The 14814-nt window shown below is 41.7% G+C and overlaps 2 protein-coding genes across 4 annotated transcripts in view; one reads left to right on the forward strand and one right to left on the reverse strand.

Moving 5' to 3' along the window:
• Window positions 1–1865, forward strand: part of csnk1db (casein kinase 1, delta b) — a 32588-nt gene extending 30723 nt beyond the window's left edge. For both annotated transcript variants that reach the window (XM_061967070.2, XM_061967069.2), the window contains one exon: window positions 578–1865. Coding sequence is in view for 1 of the 2 variants with exons in the window: in XM_061967069.2 (XP_061823053.1) it covers window positions 578–628 (51 nt within the window). In the remaining variant the exon portion in view is untranslated. The remainder of the gene's footprint in view (window positions 1–577) is intronic.
• Window positions 1866–7310: 5445 nt separating this feature from the next.
• The window catches only part of slc16a3b (solute carrier family 16 member 3b), a 40128-nt gene continuing 32624 nt past the window's right edge, over window positions 7311–14814 (reverse strand). For both annotated transcript variants that reach the window (XM_061967067.1, XM_061967066.1), the window contains exon 6: window positions 7311–13501. In XM_061967067.1, coding sequence (XP_061823051.1) covers window positions 13251–13501 — 251 coding nt within the window. In that variant the 3' untranslated portion in view covers window positions 7311–13250. The remainder of the gene's footprint in view (window positions 13502–14814) is intronic.

A 14814-nucleotide genomic window follows, 5' to 3' on the forward strand; every position in this document is an offset into this window, starting at 1 on the left:
ATTCCCAGAGCCCCCAAAAAAGTCTGCAGGCTTTAGAGCGTTTTCACTTCGGGCTCCAGTACTCTGTAACAGTTAGAGATGCTACCTCAGTAGAAGCATTCAAGTCCAATCTTAAAACTCATATACACACCCTAGCCTTTAAATAGACTCCTATTTAGACCAGTTGATCTGCCGCCTCTCCTTTCTGCTCTGACCCCTTGTCCTCTGTGGAGAGCTTATCAGGTGGCCACGGAACAATTTCCATTGTTCCCATTTGGGTGAGTTTTTTCTTGCCCGCATGTGGGATTAGGATGGTGTTGTGGTACTTGTGATGAAGGGTTGTATAAATTAACTTTGATTCATTGATGAAAAGAACAGAACTTGTTCGTAAACTGAGGACCTCCTTCGTCAAGTGCGCAACATAAATGGATTTAGTACAGCACTACTCTTGTCAAAATTGGCTTACTCATAAACTAAGTACACAATCTACCTTTAGAAGTGTACTGATGGTGCATATGTGGAGAATCCGTCACTAAAACAACTTTGTAAAATAACTGGCTTGTTTACTTTCCCTTTTTCTGTCTGGTGTTTCCTCTAGATGGTGTCAAGCGCACTGCCTGGTGGTCTCCATCCCCTTGCTCCTCGATGAGCCAGTTACCACGCAGCCTCACAGTCCAACCCTGGCCCACTGAGACACGATCAGACACTAACAGTACCACCGCTACTCTGCAATCACTTGTGCAACAGCTAACATGGATGCCAGCGTACGGGAAGTGCTTTCTTACTGACTGCTGTCAGTATGGTCACCTCACCAGAATCTTGTACACACTCTTTACTGTTAACTCTTTGTCATTACCCCCCTTTTTTGTTGTCTAAGTCTCAGGACGGTTTCCTGTCCACTTTTTTTAAACAGAGATATCGAGACAAGTAAGACTGCCCAATCAGGTCATGCACGCCTTTTTGTAATCACATTTGAGCAAGACAATGATCGTGGCAACCTTTCAGTGACACTCTGATCATACACATCCAGTCTGTGGGTAGAGACCCAACTGCTTGGCGCGACGTTTCTACTCTTTTGTTACGCTTGAAAGTACCAATCATGTTTTGGTATTTCAGACGCAGGAGGCTTATATACTCACCAGGTAGTTTCTGGTTCCCAGCCCAGTGCTCCCTTTCTTAGTGTACTGACACTGCACTTTTTCAAGGGTGCAAGAGCTTCATTTTGACACTTTTGATCAGATTTCTATTCACTGTGTACAGATGTAAAAAAAAAAAAAAAAAAAAAAGACAAAAAAAAATTGCGCTGTCTTATTTGTATTGTTTTGAAGCTGTGAAATACCTGCAATATAGATGTGTAAATATCTTTTGTCTTTTTGATTTACTTTCATAGTTAGGGATGAGTCTAAGCATTCTTTACAAGCTTTGATTTAGGAGGCCGGCTGCAGCAAAGTTAGGCAGCCATAAATAAGTGTAGTGTCTACTTGTCAGTGTGTCCCCTCACCCTTTTGTCAGACATTGTCTTTTTCATACACTTTGCTGTCAAGGACACCCTTGTCAGTAAAAGAGGTTCACTGATTCTCCCCCATCAGAGGTGCATTTTTTTTGCTCAATCCTTCTAAATGAGACATTTGATCAAGAGATGTTTTCTTTTTTTTGCATTGTTTTTGCAGGGTTGGATGAACCTCTCAGACATGGCTGTTAGTCGCCATGTCTGTTTGGAGTGTTGCTGCTCGCTCTCTCTCTCTCATTTTTCAATTTCATGCTTCTTCAGTCAGCCAGTTGATGTACGTAAGTAACTGGGCCAGCAGCATTTATGTTGTCACATTTATATTTGCCACTGTATTTGTGTACCTAAATTGTAAATAAATTAGCTCCTTGTAACAGTTTGTGCCTTGACTGCATTTGTCTTTGTTCAAATTAATGTTTCTTAATTCTTCTAGCAACAATAAATTACAGTGCATCTGGAAATTATTCACAAAGCTTCACATTTTCCACATTTAATGTTCCAAAATGGAATAAAATATTTTTTTCCCTCATAATTCTACAGACAATACCCCTTAATGACAATGTCAAAAGTGTTTTATTTAAATTTTGCAAATTTATTTAAAAAAAATCCCATGTACATAAGTATTCAGATCCTTTGCTCAATACTTTGTTGATGCACATTTGGCAGCAATTACAGCCTTAAGTCTTTTTGAGTTTGATGCCACATGCTTGGCACACCTATCTTTGGGCAGTTTGGCCCATTCTTCTTTGCTGCACCTCTCAAGCTCCTCCAGGTTGGATGGGAAGCGTTGTCTTTGTACATTGCTGCATTCATCTTTCCCTCTATCCTGATGAGTGCCCCAGTTCCTGCCGCAGAAAAAGCATTCCCACAGCATGATGCTGCCACCATCATGCTTCACTGTAGGAAAGGTATGGGCCTGGTGATGAGCGGTGCCTGTTTCCTCCAAATATGATGCCTGGCATTCACAGCAAAGACTTCAGTCTTTATCTCATCAGACCAGCGAATTTTGTTTTTCATGGTCAGAGTCTTTAGGGTTCATTTTGGCAAATGTTTTTACAAAGAAATGGCTTCCATCTGGCCACTATATCATCCAGGCCTGATTGGTGGATTGCTGCAGAGATGGTTGTCCTTTGGAAGGTTCTTCTCTCTCCACAAAGGAATGCTGTCGCTCTGACAGAGTGACCATCAGGTTCTTGGTCACCTCCTTGACTAGACTAAGATGAATGCAGCAATGTACAGAGACATCCTGGATGAAAACCAACACTTCCCATCCAACCTTATGGCACTTTAGAGGTGCTACAAAGAGGAATGGGCCAAACTGCCCAAAGATAGGTGTGCCAAGCTTGTGGCATCGTATTCAAAAAGACTTGAGGCTGTAATTGCTGCCAAAGGTGCATCAAAAAATCATTGAGCAAAGGGTCTGAATACTTATGTACATATGATTTTATATATGTACAGGTAAAAGCCAGTAAATTAGAATATTTTGAAAAACTTGATTTATTTCAGTAATTGCATTCAAAAGGTGTAACTTGTACATTATATTTATTCATTGCACACAGACTGATGCATTCAAATGTTTATTTCATTTAATTTTGATGATTTGAAGTGGCAACAAATGAAAATCCAAAATTCCGTGTGTCACAAAATTAGAATATTACTTAAGGCTAATACAAAAAAGGGATTTTTAGAAATGTTGGCCAACTGAAAAGTATGAAAATGAAAAATATGAGCATGTACAATACTCAATACTTGGTTGGAGCTCCTTTTGCCTCAATTACTGCGTTAATGCGGCGTGGCATGGAGTCGATGAGTTTCTGGCACTACTCAGGTGTTATGAGAGCCCAGGTTGCTCTGATAGTGGCCTTCAACTCTTCTGCGTTTTTGGGTCTGGCATTCTGCATCTTCCTTTTCACAATACCCCACAGATTTTCTATGGGGCTAAGGTCAGGGGAGTTGGCGGGCCAATTTAGAACAGAAATACCATGGTCCGTAAACCAGGCACGGGTAGATTTTGCGCTGTGTGCAGGCGCCAAGTCCTGTTGGAACTTGAAATCTCCATCTCCATAGAGCAGGTCAGCAGCAGGAAGCATGAAGTGCTCTAAAACTTGCTGGTAGACTGCTGCGTTGACCCTGGATCTCAGGAAACAGAGTGGACCGACACCAGCAGATGACATGGCATTTTTCATTTTCATACTTTTCAGTTGGCCAACATTTCTAAAAATCCCTTTTTTGTATTAGCCTTAAGTAATATTCTAATTTTGTGACACACGGAATTTTGGATTTTCATTTGTTGCCACTTCAAATCATCAAAATTAAATGAAATAAACATTTGAATGCATCAGTCTGTGTGCAATGAATAAATATAATGTACAAGTTACACCTTTTGAATGCAATTACTGAAATAAATCAAGTTTTTCAAAATATTCTAATTTACTGGCTTTTACCTGTATATATACATTTGCCAAATAATTAAGTTAAAAAAAACATGGGGTATTGTGTGTAGAATTTTGAGGGGAGAAAAAGTAATGTATTCCATTTTGTTTTAAGGCTGGAACATAACAAAATGTGGGAAAAGTGACGCGCTGTGAATACTTTCCGGATGCACTGCATGCTGTATAGTGGAGGAAAAATGTGTGTTTCCTTTCAAAAATACAAACCCTGTTTCCATATGAGTTGGGAAATTGTGTTAGATGTAAATATAAACAGAATACAATGATTTGCAAATCATTTTCAACTCATATTCAATTGAATGCACTACAAAGACAAGATATTTGATGTTGAAACTCATAAACTTCATTTTTTTTTTGCAAATAATAATTAACTTAGAATTTCATGGCTGCAACACGTGCCAAAGTAGTTGGGAAAGGGCATGTTCACCACTGTGTTACATGGCCTTTCCTTTTAACAACACGTTTGGGAACTGAGGAGACACATTTTTTAAGCTTCTCAGGTGGAATTATTTCCCATTCTTGCTTGATGTACAGCATAAGTTGTTCAACAGTCTCCTGCTATTTTAGGCTTCATATTGCGCCACACATTTTCAATGGGAGAAAGGTCTGGACTACAGGCAGGCCAGTCTAGTACCCGCACTCTTTTACTATGAAGCCACGTTGATGTAACACGTGGCTTGGCATTGTCTTGCTGAAATAAGCAGGGGCGTCCATGGTAACGTTGCTTGGATGGCAACATATTTTGCTCCAAACCTGTATGTACCTTTCAGCAGTAATGGCGCCTTCACAGATTTGTAAGTTACCCATGTCTTGGGCACTAATACACCCCCATACTATCACAGATGCTGGCTTTTCAACTTTGTGCCTATAACAATCCGAATGGTTCTTTTCCTCTTTGGTCCGGAGGACACAGCGTCCACAGTTTGCAAAAACAATTTGAAATGTGGACTCGTCAGACCACAGAACAGTTTTCCACTTTGTATCAGTCCATCTTAGATGAGCTCAAGGCCAGAGAAACCGGCGGCGTTTCTGGATGTTGTTGATAAATGGCTTTCGCTTTGCATAGTAGAGTTTTAACTTGCACTTACAGATGTAACGACCAACTGTAGTTACTGACAGTGGGTTTCTGAAGAGTTCCTGAGCCCATGTGGTGATATCCTTTACACACTGATGTCGCTTGTTGATGCAGTACAGCCTGAGGGATCGAAGGTCACGGGCTTAGCTGCTTACGTGCAGTGATTTCTCCAGATTCTCTGAACCCTTTGATGATATTACGGACCATAGAAGGTGAAATCCCTCAATTCCTTGCAATAGCTGGTTGAGAAAGGTTTTTCTTAAACTGTTCAACAATTTGCTCACACATTTGTTGACAAAGTGGTGACCCTCGCCCCATCCTTGTTTGTGAATGACTGAGAATTTCATGGAATCTACTTTTATACCCAATCATGGCACCCACCTGTTCCCAATTTGCCTGTTCACCTGTGGGATGTTCCAAATAAGTGTTTGATGAGCATTCCTCAACTTTATCAATATTTATTGCCACCTTTCCCAACTTCTTTGTCACGTGTTGCTGGCATCAAATTCTAAAGTTAATGATTATTTGTAATAAAAAAAAAAAAAGCATGTTTATCAGTTTGAACATCAAATATGTTGTCCATCCATCCATTTTCTACCGCTTATTCCCTTTGGGGTCGCGGGGGGCGCTGGAGCCTATCTCAGCATATTCAACTGAATATGGGTTGAAAATGATTTGCAAATCATTGTATTCCGTTTATATTTACATCTAACACAACTTCCCAACTCATATGGAAACGGGGTTTGTATGAGCAATTCAGAATTGTTATGGTAGATTTATTTTGTCTCATAAAAGCATGAAAGTTGTAATTATGTATTTTGGTCAGAGTTAATTTTGTAAGGTTTTATTGATGTTAATTAAAATTGTTTTGCACACAAAAAAAATTGAACCATGTAGTTTTGTTTTGGAGCAAAATGCTCGTTCAAGAATGATTTAAAGCGTTTGAAAGTTGTTGCATATTTTATTTATGCATTACAAAAAATGTTTGAATTGGTAGGGGGGGGCTCCAAATAAAATGATGCTGAAGGCCCCACTTTAGCCTGGAACAGCCCTGATGATGGTCATTGAATTAAAGAAAGAAATCATGACTTGGTGAAGCAGTTGGAGAGTAGCACTGCTCATCTGCACCATACTGAAGCAGAATGAGTCGATAACACTAGCAAAGGATGTTAGTAGAGATGTCCGATAATATCGGCAGGTCGATAATGCGTTAAAATATAACATGGGAAATTATCGGTATGGTTTTTTTATTACCGGTATCGTTTTTTTTTGTTTGTTTGTTTTTTTTTTTTTTAAATCAACATAAAAAACACAAGATACACTTACAATTAGTGCACCAACCCAAAAAAACTTTCTCCCCCATTCACACTCATTCACACAAAAGGGTTGTTTCTTTCTGTTATTAATATTCTGGTTCCTACATTATGTATCAACACAGTCTGCAAGGGATACAGTCCGTAAGCACACATGATTGTGCGTGCTGCTGGTCCACTAATAGTACTAACCATTAACAGTTAATTTTACTAATTTTCATTAATTACTAGTTTCTATGTAACTGTTTTTATATTGTTTTACTTTATTTTTTATTCAAGAAAATGTTTTTAATTTATCTTATTTTATTTTATTAATTTTTTTTGAAAAGTACCTTATCTTCACCATACCTGGTTGTCCAAATTAGGCATAATAATGTGTTAATTCCACGACTGTATATATCGGTTGATATCGGTATCGGTTGATATCGGTATCGGTAATTAAAGAGTTGGACGATATCGGAATATCAGATATCGGCAAAAAGCCATTATCGGACATCCCTAGATGTTCGATTCATTTTTAACCAGCGCACAAGTATCCATGAAAATATGGAGAAGCTGCTGATGGTGTGTTTGACGAAGAAGCAGCTGGAAAGAGATACAGTAGAAGTCCACTCCCCAAAAGTAAATGCTGTACATCATTATGTTATAAAACTACTGCAGTTGTTTGCTGTACATTCTATTCCATTGTTTTATTGGTTAACTAAAAGTTTCTTTTTCTTTTTAAAAGGCATGTTACAATTGTTATGTTTTTTTGGGGGGGGGGGGGGGGGGCAATCACCAATTCAATTGATTTCAATGGACGACCAAATAAGCTCCTAAATTGAGGTACGGCTGTACTTTGTTTCATCGGCACCTTGCCTGTTTGAGGGTCAGAATGTTTGCTGGTTGGTAGGAGATCAATTTTATTCAAACCAGGAACTTTAATTGGGAAATGTCTACTACAATAAACCTAACATAAACAAGACAATTGCCTCACGCATCACTTTCCATGTGGACAAAAACGTACTCAATGCTCAAAACGCAAATATATATTTTTTTTATTAGATTACAGTGCAATAAAGAGTCACATGAATGTTTGCAAACAGAAGAAGGTGTGCTGCGCAAGATGGACTCACACTAAATCATGTGATAGACAAGTTGACGTACAGTAGTGCACACACATCACAGCATCTTTTTTGCACAGAAAAAACACAAATCAGGTTGACTGCACAGTTTGAAATCACATCAAGGCAAATGCAGCAAGTGTTAAAAAATCAAGTTGCAGCTGAGCAAATATGTGAATTATTATTGTGTTCAGGGGGACATTTCTTGATGGAAAATACTGTCTATTAAATAACAGTATAAATATATTCTTACAGTACTTCAAGAGGAACTGCACCTTTTTTTGGAATTTTGCAACTAATGGAACTAATCCATTGTGCTCATAAACCCTCTAAAAAACATCCAAAAACCGCCAACAACAATCCATTTATATCCTCTAACCTGAATATTAGTTAATTAAAAGTGTGAGTGATATTGTTATAAGCACAAACGCTGAGGAACTATACTTTTTAGCGGCGTAAGCTACACTGAGCTGCTGTATCGCCTCCAAGTTGGCGAAAGTTCATTCTAGATTATAAATCACTTGTATAATTGAAGGCTGTGGCCATAAATCGAGAGATTTGTCAACATTGTTGTTAATGTTAGACCCGTAGATGGTGAGAATGACACAAAAAGACATTTGTTTTCTCCTTTTTCAGGATTAATTTTTCTTTGAAACCACCCCAGTTTGTACTAGAAATGTAATTTCATTGTACTTTTTAAGTGCAATGATAATAAAGTTCCGTTCATCTATTTGTTCCGAAGTAGTCATTGTTGTAAGTAAGTACATTTTATTTATTAAGCGCTTTTCACAGATAAAATCACAAAGCGCTGTACAAAACATAGGTGAAGTAAAACAACAATTCAATTAAAACAACAGGGGCAACATCATAAAAAGGATATGAAGTGGATTAAAAATTATAGTTAAAAGGTGCATTAACTAAAAGCTTTACTAAAAAGAGAAGTTTTCAAATGTTTCTTAAAAGTTTTAACAAAGTCCAGATCACGAAGAGACTGGTGCAAATTGTTGCAGAGTCTGGGAGCTATAGTCTGAAATGCCAGGTTTCCACCGGTTTTAAAACGAGTTTCTGGGATCTTTAGAAGACCCTGGCCTGAAGACCGGAGGCTGCGCCCTGAAGAGTAGAGGCATAGCATTGTCTCTTGTGAAGTCTGTCATGGTTAGTAGTATTAGTTATTGTTGGAGGAAATAGCAAACTTAATGATGCGTCTGAAACTAATGCGCCTCTATGCTTAAAATGAGCAAAATACGTAAAGATGACATGTTATTGTGAATGTGACGGATACTACATTACATGGCCTAGTGGTTAGAGTGTCCGCCCTGAGATCGGTAGGTTGTGAGTTCAAACCCCGGCCGAGTCATACCGAAGACTATAAAAATGGGACCCATTACCTCCCTGCTTGGCACTCAGCATCAAGGGTTGGAATTGGGGGTTAAATCACCAAAAATGATTTCCGGGCGCGGCACCGCTGCTGCCCACTGCTCCCCTCACCTCCCAGGGGGTGAACAAGGGGATGGGTCAAATGCAGAGGACACATTTCGCCACACCTAGTGTGTGTGTGACAATCATTGGTACTTTAACTTTAACTTAATATTTACAGTGTGCATATAGAACATTGATGGAGGCTTTTGGATGTTTTTTAGAGCACTTTATAGGCGGGAAGCCCATGACTTCCATTGTCAGCTGACTTTCATTTGGCGTTTAATTACGAGTTAGAATGCATAATAAATAACATGTATGTGGTTTCCCATTAATTTGTTCTCCTTTACTTCTTCTGCGGGGCTCGACTTTTACTTGAATATACTGTATACTCGAAATAAAATTGATATTTAATTTTGAAATATTACCGATGTATTTTTTGGCAGCCAATGGCAGCAAGGAACACTGATGTTGCACGGCAATCAATCCAAAGAAGAAGAAGGTGCATGATTGGTTGTTCGTGAGGAACAGGAAGTTACGACCTGGTTTGCAGCATTAGCAGGTTTACGCACAGTTACACAGACAACGACAACAACTTTTCTATTTGGCTAAATCAGGGGTCTCGAACTCAATTTGACCTGTGAGGCTGCTGAAGTTAGTCTGGATGAGGTCGGGCTGCATCTAGTATTCACTTTAGAATCACTTTTTAAACACATGACTACATTTGTTAATGACTTCTACTTCTAAGGTACAAATGATATATTTTGACATAGTTGTGTTCCCCAGGAGATGGTCAGAGACACTTTAGCTTGCTTCGTGCAAGTTGCTCTTTGTGATGCCCAATGCGTGTTTGTAGTGTTTAGTGGGGTACAAGATTGCCACTATATATAACTATTCAGTGCACGAGCCGCAATGACGCCGGACCACAAAGTTAAGTGGAGGGCCACAAAATATGGCCCTGCAGGACTCCAGTTTGAGACCCCTGAACTAAATGGTTTTGCTGACTGAGCAATAGTCATATAGCTGTTACACATACATGTTAACTCCAAGTTAGGACCGCTAAATGAAAGTACTTTTTATGTGACAGGTATATTTTGCATTTAATGTTGGCATAAAGCAACAGAAATAAACTTTTGTTTAAAAAGATTTGTGCTGAAAAAAATTAGATTCACATCAAAATTGCAATTCTCATTTATTCAGATTCAGAATCGATTCCTAATTTTCAAAAATGTATTTAAAAAAAAAAATAAATTTCTTTCTCAGGAATATTTTTTTTAAAAGACGTTTTTTAGGCCAGCTTTTTCAGTGCTCGTATATTTCACGTCAGCAGCCAAGAGGATCTTTTGTAAACTATACCTATCCATTTATCCATCCAACTTCTTCTGCTTATCTGAGGTTAGGTCGCGGCCTAAGCAGAGAAGCCCAGACTTCCTAACCTGACTCTCGCCAGATCCTTGTAGTTCCCTGAGCTCCACACAAGGATCTGGCACTTCTCAATAGGAGATGTATTTCAGAAGGCTTGTAAAAAAATCATTGTATGTGATTGGATAAACCACTTGTCCGTTATCTTGAAGGACGTGCTACTTCAACCACTCACATCCAAATCAACCCGTGACGCTGATGAGATCCAAAACAGAACAGCCGACATTTGGATAACCACCGAGCGAAAAGTTCTCTGTTCATCTTTTAAATAATTAATATTCGATAGATTCGACAAAACAGTTGCAATAGCAGAATCAATGTCAGCACACGACTCCTCGCTGCGTGCCGCCATTGTTGTTTGAATCAAATCAAAACAATCGCATCTATGAAATCCCGCCCGGCGATCCTGATTGGTTCATTATTTTTTTGCTATCTTGAAGGAGTTAGCAATGCCCTCGAGCCCAGATCCTTGTGTGGAGCTCAGCGAACTACAAGGGTTTGGCGAGAGTCAGGTTACAGACTTCCCTCTCCTCAGCTACTTCGTCCAGCTTCTCCCAGGGGATCCCGAGGTGTTCCCAGGCCAGCTGGGAGACATAGTCTCTCCAACGTGTCTTGGGTCTTCCCCGTGGTCTGCTACCGGTCAGACGCACCCTAAACACCTCCCCAGGGAGGCGTCCGGAGGGCATCCTGACCAAATACCCGAACCACCTCATCTGGCTCCTCTCGATGTGGAGGAGCAGCGGCTTTACTTTGAGCTCCTCTCGGATGACATAACTTTTCACCCTATCTCTAAGGGAGAGCCCCGCCACTCAACGGAGGAAACTCATTTTGACCTCTTGTACCCGTGATCTTGTCCTTTCGGTCATAACCCAAAGCTCATGACCATAGGTGAGGATGGGAACGTATATCGACCGGTAAATTCAGAGCTTTGCCTTCCGGCTCAGCTCCTTCTTCACCACAACGAATCAATGCAGTGTCCGCATTACGGCAGACGCCGCACCGATCCGCCTGTCGATCTCATAATCCACTCTTCCCTCACTCGTGAATAAGACTCCAAGGTAATTGAACCCCTCTACTTGGGGAAGGATCTTCTCCCCAATCCGGAGATTACACTCCACCCTTTTCGGGGCGGGAATCATCAACTCGGACTTGGAAGTGCTGATTCTCATCCCAGGCGCTTTACACTCATCTGCGAACCGATCCAGTGAGAGCTGAAGATCCTGGCCAGATGAAGCCACCAGGACTGGATCATCAGCAAAACGCAGAGACCTGATCCTACATCCACCAAACTGGATCTCCTCAATGCTCTGACTGCGCCTCAAAATTCTGTCCACAAAAGTTGTAAACGGAATCGGTGAAAAAGGGCAGCCTTGGCGGAGTCCAACCCTCACTGAAAACAGGTCTGGCTTACTGCTGGCAATGCAGACCAAGCTACAACACTGATGATACAGGGAGCGGACCGGCACAATCAGGCGGTTCAATACCCCACACTCTCTGAGCACTCCCCACAGGACTTCCTGAGGGACAGGATCGAATGCCTTCTCCAAGTCCACAAAACACAACTCTCCGGTGTAGCCTCCCCTCTGTACACCTGAATAGACCTTACCGGGAAGGCTAAGGAGTGTGATCCCACGATAGTTAGAACACACACTTCGGTTCCTCTGGATTGGCAAACCACCCTGGTTTGCCAATCCATATGCACCCCCCCTGATGTCCACGCAATGTTGCAGAGTCTTGTCAACCATGACAGCCCCACAGCATCCAGACCCTTAAGGAACTCTGAGTGGGTCTCTTCCAACCTGGGGGCCCTGCCACCGATGAGCCTTTAACTACCTCAGCAACCTCAACCCCAGAAATAGGAGACCCCACCACAGATTCGCCAGGCACTGCTTCCTCATAGGAAAACGTGTAGGTGGGATTGAGGAGGTCTTCAAAGTATTCCCTCCACCGATCCACAGCATTCAGCGACGAGTTCAACAGCACACCATCCCCACCATACACGGTGTTGACAGTGCACTGCTCCCCCCTCCGGAGGCGGCGGATGGTGGTCCACAATCGCTTTGAAAACATCCAGAAGTAATTTTCCATGGCTTCCTTGAACTCCTCCCATGTCCAGGTTTTTGCCTCTGCGACCGCCAAAGCTGTGTGCCGCTTAGCCTGTCGTCGGTACTTGTCCGCTCCCTCCGGGGTCCCATAAGCCAAAAAGACTCAACAGGACTCCTTCAGCTTGACTGCATCCCTCACCAGTTCTGAGATTACCACCACAACAGACACCAACCACCTGGCGGCCACAGCTCCTATTGGCCACCTCGACAATAGAGGCACGGAACATGGTCCACTCGGACTCGATGTCCAGCGCCTCCTTTTGGAGGTGGGAATTGAAACTCTCTCTGACGGGAGACTCTGCTAGACGTTCCCGGCAGAAACCTACAACCTGTTTTGGAAATATGATCATTTTTATACCAAATAATATATTGGGAGAAACGAGAATCGATTCTGAATCGAATAATCGCCGCAAGAATCGAATCGAAGCGTGAGTTGCCATAAGATTCACATCCCTAATAGCAGCTACAGTACTTTCAGATTTTTACGTAAGTCATTTTGTGACAAGAAATTTACCCGGAAGGTATTTTTATATCACTTTTTGGTTGCTTGATTACTTTACACAAGACTGGTTAGTTTGAGGTTCTGGGCTGTGAAATGTTAAATGGATTTTTTTAAGTAAAACAATTCATTGGAATAGATCGGAAGAAAATAATGATGTTCCTGAAGTGATGTCGGCAGCAGAGAAAAGCATTCAAACTAAAGTGACTGCAGTGGTTTAAGTCAACAACAATTACTACTTTCCTCCTAAGCAATATGAAAGTATTTAATGCATGTACGCTTCATTAACCTTATGTCTCTTGTTGTCTTCATCATGTCTTCACGATGCCCCAATACTTATTACCTGACCTTCTTCCTCCATCTTCCCCCACCCCAACCACCTTACTCCTCCACGTCCCCTAGCATAGGCAACTGGCCGACTCCCTCTTCCCCCTGCTCGCCTTCAATTGTCTCCTTGCTGAGGCCCTCCTCCTTCGCAGCAGTCGCCGCCATTTCCAGCGGAGCAGGATCTTCCTGTCTAGTTTTGATGCATAGGAAGTTTCCCACGGCAATCACAATGGCTGACAGCGTGACCTCGCAGCCCGCCAGCAGGAATACGTACATGTACTGGTGTGTAGCATCCAAGAGGCGACCTGGCAGACAAAAGAAAGAACATCAGCTTTTTTATGTATCTTCATGCTCAACAGCAAACATGTAACCTTACACCAATACAGTATTATTCATGATGGTGATGGTAATGGGGCAGCCCGAAGGTTCTGGGTTCAATCCCCGGGCTTGGGGTCTTTCTGTGTGGACTGCGTGTGTTCCGTCCGGGTACTCCGACCCTCCTCCCACCTCGAAAGACATGCACCTGGGGATAGGTTGATTGGCAACACTAAATTGGCCCTTGTGTGTGAATGTTGTCTATCTGTGTTGGCCCTGTGATGAGGTGGAGACTTGTCCAGGGTGTACGCCGCCTTCCGCCCGAGTGCAGCTGGGATAGGCTCCAGCACCCCCGCAATGGATGAAGGGTGATGGAAATGATAAGTGACGATAATAGTGACACATACTGTTTCTGTTGTTCATTTTGTTTGTTGTTGTTTAATGTTTGTAATTAGAGATGACCGATAATATCGGACTGCCGATATTATCGGCCGATAAATGCTTTAAGATGTAATATCGGAAATTATCGGTATGAGTTTCAAAATTATCGGTATCGGTTTCAAAGAGTAAAATTTATAACACGGACGTAGGGAGAAGTACAGAGCGCCAATAAACCTTAAAGGCACTGCCTTTGCGTGCCGGCCCAGTCACATAATATCTACGGCTTTTCACACACACGAGTGAATGCAAGGCATACTTGGTCAACAGCCATACAGGTCACACTGAGGGTGGCCGTATAAACAACTTTAACACTGTTACAAATATGCGCCACACTGTGAACCCACACCAAACAAGAATGACAAACACATTTCGGGAGAACATCCGCACCGTAACACAACATAAACACAACAGAACAAATACCCAGAACCCCTTGCAGCACTAACTCTTCCGGGACGCTACAGTATACACCCCCCAGTATACACCCACCTTTTACGGGGCGCCGTAAGTGGCGACCCATCACCGTTCCTGGTCTGTTACCCAGTACAATGTTTTGTCTGAGCTTGAACGGGTTTGTGGTGAAAATGACATTTTGTTGTACCGGTACTTATGCAGTGACAATAGGTGGGTTGCAGTCACGTGACCTAGATGCACATCCGGGCACTACTGGGTTTCAGGCGATGGTCTAGGGTCCCATTAGGCCAGTGGTCCCCAACCACCGGGCCACGGCCTGGTACCGGTCCGTGAATCGATTGGTACCGGGCCGCACAAGAAATTTATAAAAAATAAAATAAAAATATATATATTTTTTTTTTTAATTAAATCAACATAAAAAACACAAGATGCACTTACAATTAGTGCACCA

This window comes from Nerophis lumbriciformis, linkage group LG11, assembly GCF_033978685.3.
Source record: "Nerophis lumbriciformis linkage group LG11, RoL_Nlum_v2.1, whole genome shotgun sequence".
NCBI lineage: Eukaryota > Metazoa > Chordata > Actinopteri > Syngnathiformes > Syngnathidae > Nerophis > Nerophis lumbriciformis.